Source organism: Mirounga angustirostris, unplaced genomic scaffold (assembly GCF_029215605.1).
Source record: "Mirounga angustirostris isolate CCGP_5_RB_7025 unplaced genomic scaffold, mMirAng1.0.hap1 SCAF_6, whole genome shotgun sequence".
Classification (NCBI taxonomy): Eukaryota; Metazoa; Chordata; class Mammalia; order Carnivora; family Phocidae; genus Mirounga; species Mirounga angustirostris.
This window is the reverse complement of record NW_026991714.1, coordinates 145,345,213-145,365,270: the sequence shown is the minus strand read 5'-3', so window position 1 is coordinate 145,365,270 and position 20,058 is coordinate 145,345,213. Positions and strand designations below refer to the sequence as shown.

Here is a 20,058-nt window from a genome sequence, read left to right as displayed (position 1 = left end):
GTTCTCTGCTTTGTTGAAAAGCAAGTCAGGCAGAAGGAACAAGGACAGGCCACAGAAAAGAACAGAAGCAGCAAACCATCCCCAGACGCCATCAGGATGCGTGGCTGGAAATCCCAGAAGGCGCACATCGGCTCACAGCAATGGCCCTTCCCTGTTTACTCCTTGGTGAGGGGGGATGGACCGTACAGTGTGATACACCCTCATTTTCTTCTCAATTCTTTCCCCAAGAGTCCCACACATCTGTGGGCATGAACTTGCACCAACAAAAAAAGGATAGTTTATTTCCAATCACATGTTTGATCTAGGGATTACAATCTATTTGTCATTCACTTTCCATTAAACCTAAAGGTGATTTTTTTTTTTTACAGTATTATAGGAAATGAATTTTTATATTCTTCATAATATGAAAAAAAAATGGGAACGCTAAAAACCTTCTGGCTCCTTCTCTGCTTTAAAATCAAATAAACTGCAACAGTTCCTCTTTCAGGGCCCAGCCCCTAGACTAGCGATGTACAATCAGGTGCTCCTAGCAGATGAGCCGTCAGAGACGAGAAAATATGAAAACTGCCTTTGCCAGACACCAGCAAATACATCTGCCCCCCCCCAAATGGTCCTAACCTTTCCCCCTAGGATTGGGGAGCCTATGTGCTTAGGACTCAGCCCCGGAGTGTCTACCCTTTCTAAAAGAACAGCCCGTTTGAACCCAGGGCAGGTAGAAAGAATTCTACCCATTTCTTTGTAAAACCAACATCCAGGTCAAAATGTCATTTGACTTTACAGTTCACCTGGCTTCTGGCCGGGGCAAGAGTATGAATGGAGGCCCAGCCATCAACTTGCTCCTTCTCCTCCCACCCCAGCTCCATCCCTTACCTGGGGTGGCCTTGAGCACAGGTGTGTGGACACCCCACCTGTAGGTCCCAGACCCATCCTTGGTTCCTCCTTGGCTGAGAGGTATAAACATGGGTACAGTCAGTCCTGGGAAGATGGGCCATGAGAAAGGGACCAGGTAGGCCCAGGAAGTGGCTGTCCCCAGGTATCCAGAGTGTGGTCTAGGAGGAGATTGGCCCTACAGCCTCAGCACAGAGAGAGGACTGTGGCTGGAGGAAAGCCAGAGTGGGGCCCTCTAAAATAAATGGCCCAAGGCAGGAAGGTAGTCCAGGTCTAAGGGCAGTACCACCGGGCCCCCTGACCAGTGTGCTGGGCCATTTCTGGCAGTCCCCATCTCCTTCCAGGGCTCATGTTAAACTTTCACACTGGAGGTGGTCCCACCCCTGCTGGTGTAACTGAAGGATGCACGCACAAAACACTAGCCAGGTGGGCAGGCTGGGGAATGAGATCTGTCCCATCCCCTCCCACCTCCAGCAATCACCTCTGAAAGATTTGGAAAGATCTGTGTTTTCAGTCACACTAGGGAAGAAAGGAGGCAGGAAAGTGATATGAAATCAGGTAACTTGAGGTTAATAAGGAATAAAAGAACCATCCATGCATGGGTTTGGCTATCTATGGCTTTCTCTTCTTTCCCATTTACTGCATATCTCCATCCCCAAGCCCAGGGGGGCTATGGTCTTCAATAAAAATGCAGATTCATGTGGGCTGTCTAGCACCAGTGTTCTTATGGGAGCCAAGGGCCACATGTTAGAATCCAAGATAGAATCCCAAATAGAAACCTTCCAGATCCACTTGTCCCCTCAAACCCAATTCTGGATGCCAAGTAAAAGGCACCCAGAGCTAAACGAGGGGTTTCCCCACAGGCCTCCCCTAAACACCTTCAAAGCAGACAGAATAATCCACTATATCTGCTCACTCTTAGTCTTCACTCACAAAACAGCCCTGAGCAGAGAGGCCCCAGCAGCTGGGGAGTGTCTAAGGATCTCTAGCAACAGCCCCCTGGAGCGGGTGCCCCCCTCCAGCTGCCCCAGCCCAGAGCTGCTCCCAAGCTTCCCTGGGGGAGCACCTGACCTTGCTTACCTGGTTCTTCCAGGGGAGGCTGTGCGCTGATCTCAGGTTCTGGAGTGACTTCGGGGGGCGGCGGGGGTGGGGCAGGGGGAGCTTTGACAGGAGTCGTCGACTCGGGGGTCTCAAATGCTTCTTCAGAGTCAGAACTCCTGATGGAGAGAGGAGGAGAGAAGCACAGGGTTAGGCAGGGGTCCGGGCTGAGTCTGCTCCAAGGAGCCAGGGGCCAGTGCTGCTGAGACTGTGTGGCCCTCTGACCCCTGCCCAGGACCGCTGGAACCAGGCTTGTTGCCCAACTGAGCTGTTCGAGGACAGATGTAAGGAAAGTCATTTCTCAGCATGATTGCCCAGAGGGAATCTCATTATCACCAGCTTTGTTCCCAAATGACATAAGCTTTGAACTTAGCCCTATGAGAAATACATATTTCCGGCCTCAGGGGCAAATACAAACACAGGGGAATCTTTTGAACAACTCTGGCACCAATTCGGCCAAACTGATATTCCCAGGAATACATTTCGATGCCATGGTTCCAACACATCATAGGATCCCCAGTCCGTGAAACCAAATCAGCATGTGGCCTCTCCCCATCCATCATTCTCTCCCACTGCCCTTCCTTCCCGGAGCTTCTCATAACTTATTATAGATTCATTCACCTCCTAATTGTGTTAATTATCTTTCTCATCTACTGAGCTTCAAGGCTATGAGGGCAGCTGGCCTTATTTATTACAGCATCTCTGAGCCTAAGCCAAGAGGCAGTGAATAAACATCTGTTGAATGAATGAGGGAATGAGTGAATGAATGAATGAAAGAAAGCAAGCTGGCAAGCCAGCTCTCCGGAGGATGTGCCAGACCAAGACATAAAACCCAGCCTGCTAATCTCAGTGATATGATAATAACCACTGCCACTCGGCAGGAAGGTCTGCCCCCAAGGAAGATTCTTCATCCAGAGAACTGGGCCAAAATTCCACCCAGAGGACACCCCACCCAGAAATAAGGGGGAGGCTGCTCAACAAACTAAAGCCTTGCCCTGGGCTCCAGAAAACCCAGAGCAGACAGCCCTTCTCCGTCACCCTGCTTCTACTGGGGGTTCAATTTTAAGCCAGAAAGAAGGAGACCTCCCCAAATCATGGAGCCAGGCCTGTGTCCTGGGGTCGTGGGGCAGCCCCCCCCCCGCCCTTGCTCAAGATGCCCAGTGGTGCACGGTCCTGGACCAGCCTCACTCCAAGGATGCCAGAGCAGCATCACCTGGGCTGATTCCCAACTCAAGATATTGTACAGAGACTAAAAGGTCACTTACTCATCTGCCACAAGCAAGGTCATTATCAAGAGAGTGGATATTTAGGACTGCTGCTAGCACGGGGGGCCCAGCAGGCAAATCTGGGTAAAGACGTGTAATCAGAGGGTGACGAGCCAGGTGAGTGTGGAGCATGAAACGCTCCCACTGCTGAGCTCCTGCAAGGTGTCAAAGGACTCGTGACCTCCACAGAGGGCAGCCTCTTCTAAAGACTATCTGCTAGCCGGCGGAGAGGACCAGGAACCGAGCCAATCCCTCCACCATCAGCCAGCACAGAGAAAAGGAGCCATTTGGTGAGTTCCCCTTCAGAAAAATCTACACATTGATGTTTTTACAACTTGTTAGTGACTCATTTTATCAGTGCCAAAGACCCCACCCCCAAGAATCCTGGCTCCAGCAACCAGCCCCAAAGCCTTCCAGAGACCCAAGGAGATGAACAGAAACACTGGAGTTGCTTTTGATGGGATCCAATGAGCTGAAGCTTGCACACTATCAAATTTCACGAGGAAAGACTTAACCTCCACACGGAGGACAGGGGCCAGGCAGACTTTTTGCAAACACACATTAATATGAAAGGCCTTCGCTTTTGTCCAGGGGAAGGGAAGAGACACACTTGGACGACAACAGATCAAGGTACCTGAATTTTGGAGGGTCCATTTACCGGCATGAAAAACACGAGGAAGTTACACAAGGGAGTATCAAAGAGAAAAAAGAGTTTGCATCACCCTGGTGGGCCCCAGATGTCACCCTGCCCCAGCACTGCATGCGTCAGGGGCAACACTGACAAGAAGCATGGAGCCAACTTGCCTCTTTCCAGGGCTTCCTTGAAGGGCCATCAGACTGGAGTCTCCACTGCTGGTCACCGCGGTCCACATCCACTGGGCCCATTCCACCAGGGGCCACATCCGCCAGGAGGCAAAAGCCATCTCTGCCGAAGGATAGCCTCTGTCCCCTAAAGCCCCACCCCTGATTCCCTTGCCGTATCTCTGGGATCTAAATCTGTCCAAGATGTCAGGAAGGAGTTAGCCACACTGCCGGCCACAGATGCTGTGAGCTTCTCCAGCGTGGAGTCGAGGCTGCGTGCTCCTCCCGTGGCTTCTGCAACCCTGGGCCCTGGCGATGTGAGGCTTTAGAGCACAAAGAACCCCTGCTCTTTCCCAACAGCACAAGCAAGCGACAGGGAGGGCCGGATGCTCTTGGGTCCGAGCTGCTGAATTCCAATGAGGTCTCTCCCCTGCTGCAGCTGCCCGGCCGGCGCACCTGCTCAGAAGGGGCCACCATTCACCACTGCCCTGTGTGGGAGGGAGAGGGCACATCAAGCCCCTTTGTGGTTCCGTGCCCGTTTACCATGAACTGTTTCTGCATCAAAACACGACGGGCAACCGTGGACCACAAGAATGGCATTCACTTCCGGTGATGCCTGCGCTGTGTTCACATTTCCGCTCCCTCTCCCAGGAGCAGAGAGCAAGTTAATTAGAGGAGGCGGATGGCAGCTTTTTTAATTAGCTCTTTTTCCCCTGTTCAGTTTCCCAGAGGGCTCAGAAACATTTCCAAGAGCAGGGATTTCTGCAGTCCACCCACAAAGAGCCTGTACATAAAAATAAAGCAGCACTTTGGAGTCCCAATGCATAAAAGCAGTTCCCCCTTGGCTGTTTGATTTTTTTTTTTCTACTAGAAAAAAACCAAAGTACAATAAATGATTCTGTTAAGGCTCCACACACTTTCAAAATGAAAGAAAAGGAAATTAATTTGCTGCAAAGATGCATCAGAAAGAATGTGCCACTCCAGTCTGCTAAAACATCTCTAAGTTAGAGGAAAATGCATTTACTGGGATATGCGTACGCTATGTTCACTAGATAAGTAAATATGCAAATGCATGCAAATAAAATGAGGTAGATGTCTTTCCCTAGTGCAGAAAGATAGTTCATAATGACCAGACATGAAATATGGGGACTTTAATTCCCAGCATGAAAAGCTTTATAACCGTTATCATATGCTGAACTTTCTGTTATGTGTCAGACACTGGGCGAGGTCTATTTGTACATTTCTCTATCATCTTCAAAAACAGCCCGCTTGCTAGAGAGCAGGCCCACTTTACAGACGGCATAACTAAGGCTCAGAGAAGCAAATTACTTTGCCCTTGACCATCTAGTGAGCAAGCAATGGAAGATGGGCTCAAATCCAGAACTACCTGCCTATAAAATCTGTGCTCTCTTCATTGTATCGGTGGTTTCCAAACATTTCTGACAGCAGAACTCTTCTTCCCAATGAATCCTCCACGGGGAGAAAAGCAGTATTTCATTTATTTTATAAGCTCAATTCAAAAGATAGTCTAATGATAAAGTCTATCATTGGGAACAATAAAGCTATCTTGACAAACCTGAAAATTTGACACCAGGGGTTGGGGATGCCAATCACAGCATCATATCTGCTAATTGCTCCCCGGTTGCACATGACCAGGCAGAGTCCTGAGGCAGACTGATGAGTGACTGCAAGCAGCACCTGTTTTTTAACAGCTTGTCCTATGATCACAGGATATTCTTGCATTAAGGCAGACAGGGCTGAGGAGCTCCCTAGCAGTACAAAACCAAATTCATCTATCAGCACAAGGCAATATGCTGACGGTATCCAATCCCATGCACAGTGGTGTGCACAGACGGGAAGGATAGAAACATGTAATCCCAAGGACAGAGAGGCTGTGCTGGCCACCAAAACCTACCAAGCTCCCCAGGTGTGTGTTAGCAAAGTTTCAGAGTATTTTTTCAAATCTTTTCTCAGATTTCAGAGAATCTCTATATAGTTCTGAGGTCCCACCGAGCACACAATGAAGAACTCAGTCCCCCCCACAGATGACACACTGTGTTAAAACAGAGCACTTTATGGAAACTGTCCCCAAAGCAAGCCAGCTGGCAAAATGTAGAGCCCTAGGGCCTGTTGCCCTATCTTTTTGTTTTACTTTCAATATTTTCAGGTTTTACTTCTATGAACTATAACAACAAAATCGTATAAGATCAGCACCCACACACAAATACAGTAATGTAATATAAGTTAGCATAATATATGATAGTGTAATATAATGTAATCACACATACACATGTATATACACAAAAGCATGTGTGAATGTGTACATGTTTAAATAAAACATGGGTATCTCTCTCTTTTTTTAAAGTTTATTTATCTATAATCTCCACACCCAAGGTAGGGTTCAAACTCATGACCCCAACATCAAGAGGCCTACTGGCTCTACTGACTGAGCCAGCCGGGTGCCCCAAAACATGGGTATCTCTTACTAAAGAGGTGCTTAATGTTGTTTTTCAGCTTATCATTAAACAGTTACAGTTTGCTCAAGTTTTATGGGAGACAATTCAAGGGCTTGGGAACAGAAATCTCAAACACCATAGATGGAATCCACCAACCCTGAAGATAGAAGAAAATGTCCTATTCCAACACACTTGTCACGTCCTTTTAAACCGGCAAGGAAACTCAGGCCAGGAGGGCTGCGGTGACTTCGCAAGGTAACTGGCCCATTCTGGCCTCAGCTGGACCTTCCAGGGCACCAGCCCGCTTTCATTGAAAACTGCCTCCAAATAAGAGCCCTGCCCCCACCTCCTAACTGCAGTGCCCCGCCACCTGGAAATCTAAAGGGACCTATACTTAAATGCTATCTGATTATCAAGAAATAGTTCATTCTTCTTCTTCTTCTTTTTTTTTTTTTTTAAGATTTTATCTATTTATTTTAGAGCAAGGGAGAAAGAGAGCAGCAGGAGTTGGGGAGGGGCAGAGGGGGAGGGAGAGGAAGACTCCGTGCTGAGCGTGGAGCCCCTTGTGGGGCCTGATCCCACGACCCCCAGATCATGACCCAAGCGGAAACCAAGAGTCAGACACTCAACCCACTGAGCCACCCAGACGCCCCAAGAAATAGTTCATTCTTAAGCATTGCTAAAGGGAAGTTATCTATCTAGAAAGTTATCTATTTCTACAGCAATTTCTCAGACTGCTAGTGAAAGTGAGCCTGGGGATAGAGGTTTTGCAAGACCCACCCACCAAGAGTGAAAGGCACTCAGGAGACCCACTTCCAGTGACATAAGCCCCACCCTCTCAGGTCCTCCTGGAGGGCCCCCCTGAGCAAGAGGTGCAAGTGTCCCTCCGGCCTCCCTCCCTCTGAGACCAAACCCAGGAAAGGGTCATCGTGCTGGCCCAGAGCCCTGCGTCGGGAGGAGGCTCACCTCCTCCAAGCCAAAAGACCATCTGCCATCCCTGAAGAGAAGGAGACCTTCTAGAAACAAAACGGAGCTCTCGGCAGATCAGACCGGCTCCTTCATCTCCGCATCTATGGGTTTGATGGATTTGAACTTGAGAGGGTATTTTCGAAACTGCCTTGCACTAAATTCTATTCATCAAAATATTCCACTTTCGACAGCCTTGTCAAGAAATGCTGTCTCTGTCGCAACATGTGTGCATACTCTCGCACGCCCACCCACACACGCTTCCCTCTTGCCTAAAACAACTTGACCAGACTGCTAATTTTTTCGGGCTGACTGAAAAGCGTCCTTCACTGTCATGTGCCCATCGTGCAGATAGAAAAGGAATCCGTTCTGCAAGATCCCTCCTTGACATTTAGGTCAAGGGAGAACATTATTTCAACACGACCAAGCGCTAAGACCCTTCCTGGACTGTCAGGTGACCGAGGAGGCCACAGTCTGGTGCTGCCTTCCACGAACACAGAGCTAGCTCTGGCGAGACAGGTTGCTAGTTTTCCAGGCTGACACTCAGGGAAAAAAATCAAAGCAGATGACAGCACCCTTATCCCAAGATTCCCAGCACCTAGCATCTGTCGGGTTTCTGAGGCAGGTCCCATTTTCAGATTCAAGTAGCTAGCACTCGGTGGCTACCGTGAGATGCCATTAGGGCTCAGGGGGTACGGGCAATCGACACACCAGCCACTTCTAGGTTAGGGGCACCCCTAGTGAGGGAAGTGGGGTGGGGAAGGCATAAGAGCACACATAAATAAGCAACCCACCCAGATCCAATGGAATAGCGGAGACAGAATCCCACCCCCTCAAAGCAATGAATGTCTACTGTAGAATTCCTTCCAGCCATGTCACTCACTGTACCTGGGTGAACACAGGCAAGTCACTTGACCACCCGGGCCCTTGGATTGTTTGTCCAATAAGCGGAAAAAATAACTGTAAGGATTATCCCTTCCCCTTATTACTGCAGCTCTGATTCTGCCCTTGGCCTCCAGCCCTTAGAAATTTGGGGGAATTTGCTAGCAAGCTAAGTCTTCTTTTTTATTTAGTCACAGCTACTGATTTGAGCATGAAGGGGAATCTGGAGCCTACACACTGTGTGGGATGCCTGTCCTGCTGGGCTGCCTGTGAACAGAAGTGTATCCTGGAGGACACGGGGACTCTCAGGGTCACACTGACCTTGACTTCATCCTTCCCTTGAGGTGCACACAACCTATACACCCCAGGGTCAGGGGAGGGTTTCCAGAATGGAGGCGGCTCGGTGTGGGTTGTGTGGGTGCATACACATGTGCCCGACGAAACATCCCTACACACACTTCGTTTTGAAACTGACTCACCTGCAACTACACCAGGCACTTAGCAGAGGAGACCCTCCAGTGGCTGAATGCCTTAGCGCAGGCAGTGTTGAATGAAGGCCGAGCCAGCACCCCCGGGGCTCCTGATTCCACCTGTTTGTAACTGGATCCTGGAGAAATGCCAGAATGCCAATCAAGTCTCAAGAGAAATAAAAAAGAAGGGACTCGGCTGCCCTTTAATGCCCTTGCCTTCCGCAATATCGCCGAAATCTCATCTTTGTAGCTGAACTCCTTGCTTGGGTAACTTAAGCTGGAATCTTGAAACTCAGATTCTTAAAAATCTAACTGCAAATAAGATATTTAGTGACGCTAGCAAGAAAAGAATGGAAAACATGGAACTGAGAAAGAGCTAAGAAGGAGCTTCCGACAGCCTGTCATTAAAAGGCCTTCTCTTTTCTCTAAAGAGAAGCCCAGGGCACCCTACCTGGTCAGACCGCTAACAAGCAGTTTCCCACCCGGCTAAGACACCACCAACAATCAAGGTGACACACAAATGTCTCTGTTCAACCATGTGTGCCAAAGATCCTGCACATTCCTCAATGAAAAGCTCTTCTGGTCTTGTCTGAAAACATACTTATCCTCCTTTTATATACTGTTCTAATAGGTTTATGCTATGGACTGACCATGTGTGTGTGTATGTGTCCCCCAAATTCATGTTGAAAGCTCATTCCCAACATGATGGAGGTGATTCGAACCTGCTCGGGCCCTCGTGAAGGGTAAGAGTGCCCCCTACAAAAGAAACCCCAGGGCGCGGCCTCGCCCCATCTGCCAGGTGAGGATGCAGTAAGAACACGACCCTCTATGAACAAGGAATCAGGCTCGCACCAGACACCAAACCCACTGGTGCCCTGACCGTGGATTCCCCAGCCTCCAAAACTGTGCGGAATAAATGTTTGTTGTTGACACTGCCCCATCCTTGGCACTTTTGTTATCCCAGTCAACAGACCAGGGCAGTCTGGTCCCTTGTTTCTGAAACCAAAACAAATCAGAAGGGCTAGGGAAGACAGACGCGTAGATGGCATCTATGAAGCCTGAGTGATCCGTGAGACAGAAGGACCGTAACAGAAGATGCAAGAACTCAGAACAGTAATGTCTGGTCAACCCCTAGGGCTTCCCCAGCACCCAGCACGGGCCAGACCCGCCCCCCCAGCACCCACATTGTTGACACAGGCATGGTGGGCTTACGTGTATAGTCAGGAGAGCTCCAAGTTGAGTAATAAGTAGGAAAAAACAGCAAATTAAGGAATTACGTAGAGTACGAGCTTATTTGGGATACAATAATTAGATATACACATAAGTAAATATACAGAAACACCCATGCATACTTACATAACACACGTATACCTGTGTAGAGACAGAAATAGATGTACACACAGGCAACATAGGCATTGTTTTTGCAAACTGAAAAAAATATCTCAGCACGAGGACCCGCTTGCTTTGGTACAGGGGAGGATGCCGGCCTGAAGGGGGCAGAGCCCAGCTATGCTGCTGGGGACGCCAGGGGCCTTCCCAGATCCGCTCAGCATGCTCTCCCAAAGCCCATGGGTCCAGGATGCAAGGAATGGAACTCGGCTGGGTCTGATTAGCTGGATTATGTCCAGGGCGACGTGGTGTAAGGGAAGGAGCTGACTAGGATTTTAGGGAAAGGACGGCAGCTGGAATCTAGCCTTCCTCCTGGCACAGCCCAGGACAGATACATCCACCCGGGACCAGCCCCTTCAGGCGCTCCTGCAGCCAGCAACAAGCACCCATCCTGCCTCCCGGGCTCACCCTGCACACGCCACCAGCATCCCTCTGATTTCAGGGTGCCTTACCAGGCAGTGCCTGGGTACCAGGATGGGGGTGTCTCAAACAGGGACTGCTTACCTCAGCCCACTTTTTACAGTTTGTTCCTCAGTTTCCTCACCTTTCCTCCTATCTGACCCTCAAACAGGCGAGGCACGTGGACATCATTCCACAATTTCAGTAGGACTGGTCACCTGTTCAGAGCCGGGCACCTGGGCGGCCAAGTCAAACACACCCACTCCCTACTCCCAAGAAGCTCAAGTCCTTCTGGGACCTGAGGATGATAATCCAGAGCCAAGGGGCCCCGTGACTTACCGAGGGGCTCAGACCCCTGCAGGGGCAGAACCAAGATCAGAGTACATGTCTTGTGCCCCTTGTCCCAAACAAGGCTTCCTCCGTGTCCCAGGGGCTCCTGCGCATCAGCAGGCTGGAGTCTGCAAATCAGTCTCCAGAACATTTGGGCACTGTGGGTTTCCAGGGCAATGGATCAAACAATGGGGTTTCCGCATCTGGATTCACGACCGCCTCATGGGGGCAGCCGGCCAGGCCAGCCTGGGTTCCCTGCCCTCTGGCCTCCTCACTCCTGCTCCCCTGTCCCTCAGCCACACCTTAACCTGTCCCCTCATTCAACCACCAAGTGGGCATCCAAGCGGCCCCAGTCCCGCCCTCCTGACTATAACCGCTTGAGGTTCCTAGAACCTACATCGGGTGACAGGGGAGGTTGTGGGTCACCCAAACCCCCGGGGTCGGCCAAATGCCTTCTGGGGGAGGGGGTCAGGTCAGCCTGACCCTCACTGTTACCCTCACGGATTCACATCTTGGACAAAGGGTAATATCAGCATGGGGGTCAAGGGAGACTCAAGTGCTAACTAAGCTCAGAGCAGATTCTTTCTGCTCAGCAGAGCAAGGGTGGTCCGGCCTTAGCACTCTGGGCTCCCAAGTTCTTTATGTCCAAAGCACCCTCACAGACAGTGTCTGTCTGTCCGTCTCTGTGTGTCTCCGTCTGAGACTCTGAATTGGGCTGGGTTTCTATCTGTCCTAGAGTCTGTCTCAGTATTTGTCTCCCTCTCCTCTGCCCTCCCTTCCTCCAGTGTGTGTGTGTGTGAGAGTGTGTGTGTGTGTGTGTGTGTGTGCATGCATCCACCTCCTCTTGCTTCTCCATCTCCCCCCCTCCATCTCTGGTTGAAAGGAGGAAAAGCACATTTGGAGGCTGCTCCGCTAATGTGAATCCTGCCCTTTCTATCGATAATTAAAGCTCATGTGTTTTGACTTTTTAATTCATCACTTATAATTTTGCCTTTAGAGTGGTCCTTCAAAGCCTTGCAAATTATTAGTAATAATAGCAGCGGAGAAAGGATTTGAGGGCTTTTACTGCATCGGGCATTAAACCCCCTACACTCGTCTCTTTCTAATGTTTCGGCGTACGTTCATTACTGAGTGACGCTGAGGTCACTGCTTTTAATATATACAGTTGACCCGTGAACCACACAGGGGTTAGGGGTGCCAACCCCCCTACGAGCCGTCAAAATCCAAGTATAACTTTTGACTCTCCAAAAACTTGACTACTAATAGCCTACTGTTGAGTGGGAGCCTTACTGGTAACATAAACAGTTGATCATCACATATTTTATATGTTACAGGTATTACATACTGTATTTGTACAAGAAAGTAAGCTAGAGACAAGAAAATATTAAGAAAATTGTAAGGAAGAGAAAGTATATTTATAGTACTGAACAGCATCCAAAGAAACCCATACAAAAGTGGAGCCACGCAGCGCAAACCCGTGTGGTTCGAGAGTCAACGGTACACACCTTACTGGTAGATTTCACCCAGTTTCCTAAAACCTGAGCAGCCCAGAAAGCATTGTGAGCTCCCTGTGAGATCCAAGCAGCCGGGATTACAAATCACAGCATCACACCCTCCTGCTGAGACTGCCGACCTTGAATGAGACTTCCAAGACCCTGAAGCTTTGCTAACTGAGAGAACTGAACCCAGAGTGGGTTTAGTTACTGTTGTATCTCATTTATCTGCAAATCAGTAATTCTCCTGGCATCGCCCAGAGGTGATGCTCAGCCAGTACCTCCTCCCCCAGGCTCTCCGCTAATCACAAAGACAAACTCTTCAGAAAAATTCCTTCCCAAGTAAATGGTAACGTGGGATCCACTGGGTGTCTCAACCATGACACCCAGAAACAAAATGGGAGCAAACTTGGACTTGGGATGGAATGGCCAGAATACTTTAGTAAAAAGTCTGACATTTACAAGTTTTAAAAGCTCATTTTCTACCAATGTCTGCAAATAGCGCTTTTGTATGATAAAGAAGGAGCACTTAAGTCTTCTATCCCTTTCCTTCCAATCTCTTTACAGGACCCAAAGGAAAAGAATGGCTTGTAAACAGCCTTCCAGTTGCAGAGAATAAGTATTAATTCAACACCCTGAAACCGTGCATGTCCTTAAGGCACTGCCTGTTTCAGGATATTTTCACACTGTTCTCTCATACATAATGCAGCAACATCGCTCAGTCTTTGACCCACTTATTAAAACAATTCTGAACAGAGGGGCGCCTGGGTGGTGCGGTTGGTTAATCGTCAGACTCTTGATTTCAGCTCAGGTCATGATCTCAGGGTGGTGGGATCAAGCCCCACGTCGGGCTCTGTGCTCAGCGTGGAGCCTGCTTGAGATTCTCTCTCTTTCCTTCTCCCTCTGCCCTTCTCCAACCCCTCAAAATAAATAAATAAAATCTTTTTAAAAAAATTCTGAACAGGTAAAGTCTGAATTAAATCATGTTCTCCACGAGTAACATTCTGATAATTTTGTAGAAGAAAACCAACACAATATTACGAGCACTTATAGATCTGGCTCCAAACTTTGTGCTCCTCCACTTGGGAGGGGAGCAATTTCGGACAGGTTCCTTAACACACCTTACCGGCGCCCGCTTCCTCATCTGTGTGGTGGTAGGACCACGGACCACATGAGGTGGCTGTGAGAAGTGAGTCTGTACTCCATTTAGAAGGCGTTTACTCTCTCCAGTCCTTAACGTGTTAAAAGTCTACAACCAAGAGTACTGTATCCTTTGCTTGAACATAATCAGAGAAACATAAAGCATAGTCCTATTGCCTATTGACTGCCCCCTGCAGTCAGGGGACAGCTATACCAATGATCTGTGAGTTTACACAGCAATGAGAAAATAATATGATTTTCTTACTCTTCCCACACACCCAACACCCTCTGCTCCCCTCCCCAGCTCACACACACACACACACACACACACACACACTCACAGGCTGCTAAAATGGCTGTGGGCGAGGAATTGTAAAATCAAGCGATAAATTTCACTCGAATATTTACTGAATTAATTCACAGCCACTCTGACAGAAATTGTAATCAGCAAAGTAGAAGGAGTGTTCTGGGCTCTGGGGTGCACTTCGGAGTTTTTCTTTCTCTTGCGTTCCCTGAAAGGAAGACTTACAAGAAGACAGACATGAAGAAGGAAGGAGGAGCCAGTCATCACAGGGCTGGGGAAAGAAGGTTCCAGGCAAAGAGAACCACAAGATGAAGAGCCCTGAGGTGGGAAGGAGCTTCCAGGTGCAAAAGGCTGGCTGAGTTATGCCCCCACCCCCAGGGGAGAGAAGCGGGGCCCGGAGGAGGTCTGCCATGAGAAGCTGGAAAGACTGGAGGGCTTCACATGGCGAAGGACTCCCCCAATGTATGGTCTTCAAGGCCACCAAGGCAGCAGGGGGGCAGTGGGGCAAAGCCCCTCACATCAGCCAGGAGACAGGAGTCCAGAGACAGAAGGTGGGGCTGTGCACTAGACAAGCAAGGGGGAGGGGCAGAGGGAGAAGCCACAGTGAAGATGAGGAGTAGTAGGACTCAAGACTCCCGTGGAAGGTTAAGGAAAAAGCTGAGATCCCAAGTGTGTTTTCAAAAAGTTTGGCTAAAGTAAGCATTTACTTCTACTGTCACTATAATTGATACAAGAAAAAAGATGAGCTTTTCTTGGGGCGCCTGGGTGGCTTAGTCGGTTAAGTGTCTGCCTTTGGCTCAAGTCATGATCTCAGGGTCCTGGGATCGAGCCCCCACATTGGGCTCCCTGCTCAGTGGGGAGTCTGCTTCTCCCTCTGTCCCTCCCCCTGCTTGTGCACTCGCTTGCTTGAGCACTCTCTCTCTCAAATAAATAAATAAAATCTTAGAAAGAAAGAAAGAAAGATAGTTTTTCTTGACTCCAAGAGACCCTGAATCATCACTTACACTGGTCGATTTAATAACAAAAGTATCAGAGCCATAATCAGTGGTTTGAATATGACAAGGCTGATAAGCAACCTCAGATTTCAATTACATATAACAAAGCTCCAATGAAAGATACAATTTCCCACAGCAAACGAGCAAACTGTCTCAAGGTTAAGGGTTTTGTGACAATAACCCAATTGAGTTAAAACAGACTCTCAGAGCTGACCTTCCTGCCACTATACTAGTCAACTGGATGATAAAAGGAACAGAGTAAGGTATAAATCTGACAACGGCCACCTATTTCCAGTCCTCATGCCTTCAAGCCCTCTGACTTATAAACGAGCTCCAGCCTTCTCTCTTATTTTTAGGACAAGGGCAGCTTTGTGCTTTGTTTTCTCAAATCTCTTGCATCAAAGGCCCAAAGTTTTCCATTATCTCAAAGTTCTTACTATTTTAAAAGTCATGCTTCTGGTTTCAGCTGGAATCTTAATGAAAGTTGAATCAAATAATTAGGGGCTTATCTCTACTTTATTTGTCACAGGACATGTTGACGGATCAAGCATTAGAAGTAAGAAAAGAAAAGAATCCAGGATTTTGGCTCACACAACTGGAAGGAGGTGATACTGGGGAGCACAGGTGCTCTGGAATGAATGGAGAATCTGATAAATTTTGCCCAAAATTAAGATGGAAAAGCTCTGACTCTTGACATTTCTGTATCGCACTTCCTTCAAAAGCCAACACCAGAGGGGGTTCGTTTGCTTGGCTCAGGTGGTCAAGATCAACAAAGGACTGAACAGATTGGCCCATTCAAGATCAGACTTGATGATGGAAATCCATCAACCAAATCACCATTCCAGGGGCACCTGGTGGCTCAGTTGGTTAAGCGTCTGCCTTCGGCTCAGGTCATGATCTCGGGCTCCTAGGATCGAGCCCCGAATCAGGCTCCCTGTTCAGTGAGGAGTCTGCTTCTCCCTCTGCCCATCCGCCCTGGCTTGTGCTCACGCGTGCGCTCTCTCCCTCTCTCAAATAAACAAAATCTTAAAAAAAAAAAAAATCATCATTCCACAGCTGCTAAACAAGTAAATAGAAAACCTACAACAAAGACATCAGTGATGGAAAACTAGCATTTCCACCAAAGAATAAGCAGAAATACTCAGATACAGAAAAATAACCAGACATTTCCCTAGGTGCTATTTCAAGACAGAGGCCCCACAAATCCTCGATTTCCCCTTAGACACCACATTTACCCCAGGATGTGGAAGCAAGGCCTCAGAAAGAGAGGGAAGGAGAAAGAGGAGGAGAGAGCCAGCATCACTCAGAGCAAGGGACTCCTCGGGCACAGACACTTGACAAGCAGGTAACGGGTGCACATCTATGGGGCATCCAGAAGTGAGCTGGCCCCTCCCATCCCCATGCATCAAATGCTTTCCAGCTTAGCTCTTTCCAGGTCCCAAACAAGAGAAAATGCACACGGCTTCCTGACACGTGTGCCCTGGGGTGAACTCAGGGCTTGGGGTGCCTCTCAAAGACTGAGATGCTGCTCCTTCATTTCCTCGGAGAATTCCAAGTGCCCAGCCGGGGTCTGGCACTCCGGCAGGAACCTGGTGCCCGGACAGCCCCACCTCCACTCCGTCCCCCAAATCCCTTCTTCCTGCTGCAGAATAATGCCACTGGCTTCCTCACAGCCTGCCAGGCCTGGGCCTTATCTCCTCCCCGTTGCATTGTCCTCCCAGCTTCAAAAACCTCACCTGGGAGCCTCCCCTCCCTTTATAGCTTCCAAAAGGCCCTGTGCACAGGCCCCTCACCCTGCTAGAGCTGCTTCTCCCCCACGCAGCTGCCTTTCTCTCGCTCTCAGCCTCCAGCCCCCACGGCTCCTTCCAAAATCCTCAAGTTCCCACTGCCTCCCTTGTTTGCTGACTTGCTCCGGCTGATCGCACATACATTCTGGCTTCCTAGGGTCAGACCAGCTCTTTTAGCAGCTCTAATCTGCAAGGCTAGCTACGAGGCCATACATTTTTTTCAGGAAAAAGACAAAACAAAACAAAGCAAAACTATTTCTGTCTACACGTATAATGAGATGCAAGTAAAATGACGCTGTATACTCCACTCAGCTGGGATGAGGTGTGGGCACTGGACAGTCGCCCTCTTGTCCCCTGAAGAACAGTCCCGCCTATTCCAAACAGCCCCCCTGGTGGGCAGCCTCTAAGGCACTAAACCATTATCTATATGGGGGTATAAGACTAGGAGGTTCTTTATTAACTAGGGAGGACCTCAGGGGAGAATTTCAGGAAAGCCAATTTCCAAACAATCCTAAAGGGGAAGGTAGGCTCTTAATTCCACGAATAAGGACCCGTATATTAAACAAGAGAGGCTGCCCAGTATCTTAGGTGGCAAATCTGGAAACTCAAAATTACAGTCAGCTTGTGTGACACAGAGCAAGATAAAGAAACAAAGGTGGGCTGTTTTCTCCCAAATCTGGTCACATGACTCCTCTCTTAACTCCATCAAAAGCTACCCACTGCTGCCCAAACTCCTTAGCGCGACTCATGAAGCCTTTCAAGATTTGGCCCTTGCAGTTTCCCTCTGGTCCCACTCTGGTCCCTGCTCTCACTCCGGGTACTCAAGCCAAACCCCAGACCCTGCCCTCCACCGGCCCTCCAGGCCCTTTCCGGCCCGTCTGACTGGATCCTGCTGTTCCTTCTACCTGGCCCCCTCCTGTCCAGCAGATACCTGCTCAGAAAGGTTCAGCAGAGATGTTCCCTCCTCCATGCAGACCTCCATTACTTCATCTCCGCTGAATGCTAAAGTGTCCGTCCCTGTGCCTAGCACACCCATGTGCATGTTTGGGGTGTACAACATCGGCCTCCCCCAGCAGACCGTGAGCTCCCTGCAGGCCAGTCCCTGTGTCTGTGCATCACAGTGGCCTCCAAGGTACAAAGGGCCCGGCCATCATTCTGCCTCTTTGGCCTCTTCCATCTTATAACCTGACTGATCCGATTCCATCTAATATATTTTTTTTACCAATCAAATATTACATCTGGGTATGAGGGCAATACTTCCCAGGGCCCCTGAGATTTGGGTAATTTATAGTGTCTCCAGGAAAGCCTGTACCCATCACCCCCATACCTCTGGTTCCCTTCCACACACTAAGTCAGGAGTGTAAGCCCCGAGTTTTAGAAGAGGTGGTCACATTTGGAGGTGGGAGAAAAACAGTATTTAGGAAATTACAAATAAAACACAACGTATTATAGTGTAGTATAATAATATAATATAATATAACATAATATAACATAATATTATTTCGAGCATACATTGGGAAATGCACCGTGTAAAGCCAGGAAAGTGAACACAAGGGACGGAAAGTGCATTATTTGAGAAAGCCCATCCGAACAGGCTGGTTTCTGAGGTTTAGCACCTTCTTTTCCACTTCACAGGCACTAAGGGGTTTCCTCAAGGAGTGATACTAATGCATCCTTTGGCACCAGGTGTCAGCATTTCAGGGTTTTCTTCACCAGACTTCACTAGGAATTATGCTATATTAAAAAAACAAAAACAAAAACCCGCGAGGAGAATACTTCACAAACCTTTATCATGTCTTCTGCAGCATCCCCAACATGAGCACGCATCCTCTTCCCTATCTGCAGAATCTCTCACCACAGGGAGGGGGATGGGGTGTTGACCCCATTGCCCGGATGTCATGACTGAGGCTCCACGTGCACAGAGTAAGCTGGCAATGCCACATGCCCAGGAACCTAGGACAGCTTTGCACTGAGCCAGCGCCACGGTCTGCCAGCTTTTCAAGGTGGTCTCTCGAACTCTGTGCTGTTCCTCACAGTGGAGTTGGGCCGGTTAGTGGTGACCCGAGCATGCTCTCCCTGCTTTTTCTTGGGAGCAGTGGGTCGGTTCAGTGGGTCACTAACGCACCCCCTTAGTCCCAATGCCGCCCGGCTCTCTGGTCCATCTAAAATACACTGATCGCAGACACGGACCCACAGCCACACGGCCATCCAGTGAGGAGACGGAACCCTGCTCTAGTCCACTGAGGCCACGTGAAGGGACAGGGCTTAGGGCCTCCGCTCAGCCCCCTGCCCGCTGTCCTTGCATGGGAGCCAGCTCAACCTCGAGGTGGCCCCGGCGTCTGGAGGCAGCCCAGGACTGTGCAGGCAGGCTGGGTGCTGAGAGCTACGTCCCGGAGAGGGGCTGGCTCCGACACGCTCTTCCGCCATCTGTTACTGGAACAGTCGAACGTGACAGACGTCGGGCACGAACACTCTCCATTTCTGAAGCCCTGCTTGCCCTCATCCTCACAGACAGCACCTTCAGGCACCACCTTCCACCACAGCACACCTTGTCCTTTCTTACCTGGAGTCCCTGCCCACTGACCCCACCTCTACCTAGCATCAGACACCATCGGCAGCAAAAATCCCAGGAAAACACTGCTGGAAGCTTCCAGCCAGGCACAACTGTCCTCCTCCTCCTCTTGCCCCTTCCCCTTCCCTGGGCTTCGGGTCACTTCTCTCAAATCTTGCCCTGGTAACTAAAGATACTCACTACAGGAGTCAAAACACCTGATTTGTCCCCGGAACAGGCTTGCCTCCCGCGACATCCCAGGTAGGGCAGGACATGCAAGCTGAGCTGCTCAAGATCCGTTCACAGACCAGCACGGACTCCAGTGCTCCCCAGCTTCCTCGCCGCCCCCCCCACCCCCGCCGTGTGGCTCTTGGTCCATGTAGACAGTGCCTGAGGCAGCAGGACCCAGCTCCCCCAGCAGTGGAGGCGCCAGGTCAGAGGGGTCGCCCCAGGCAGCCCCAGGGGTAGGTCCCCCGTTGTACATCAAAGAAAGTGATTCTAAAGGCCACCAACTCTATACCTTTAGGTTCTGAGTTTTTTTCCAGGTTTGTTTTTTGTTTTGTTTTGGTTTGGTTTGTGTGTGTGTGTGTGTGGAGGGGGAGAGGGGTCCTTTTTTTCAAAGCCATCCTGGTAACTATCCCTGGAAGAATCCTACCTGTCGGTCACAGGAGACACATACCCTCTTGTCTTTTGAGTTACTCTGAATGGTTTGTTTCTGCGCCTTCGACCAAAGGTGCCTGGCTAAGTCCACAGGCAAAGCCCTTCTAAGGAAGGAACATTCTAGGGGTACCTGTGCCCAGGGTCACCCCTCAGACCCTAGGCTCCTGGTCACAAAACTTCCCAT

The 20,058-nt window shown here is 49.5% G+C and overlaps 1 protein-coding gene across 11 annotated transcripts in view; it reads right to left on the bottom strand.

The window, feature by feature from the left end:
- Positions 1–20,058, bottom strand: part of TACC2 (transforming acidic coiled-coil containing protein 2) — a 199,392-nt gene that overhangs the window by 45,103 nt on the left and 134,231 nt on the right. For all 11 annotated transcript variants that reach the window (XM_064595369.1, XM_045879001.3, XM_045879000.3 and 8 more), the window contains one exon: positions 1,969–2,105. In XM_064595369.1, the coding sequence (XP_064451439.1) occupies positions 1,969–2,105 (137 nt within the window). The remainder of the gene's footprint in view (positions 1–1,968; positions 2,106–20,058) is intronic.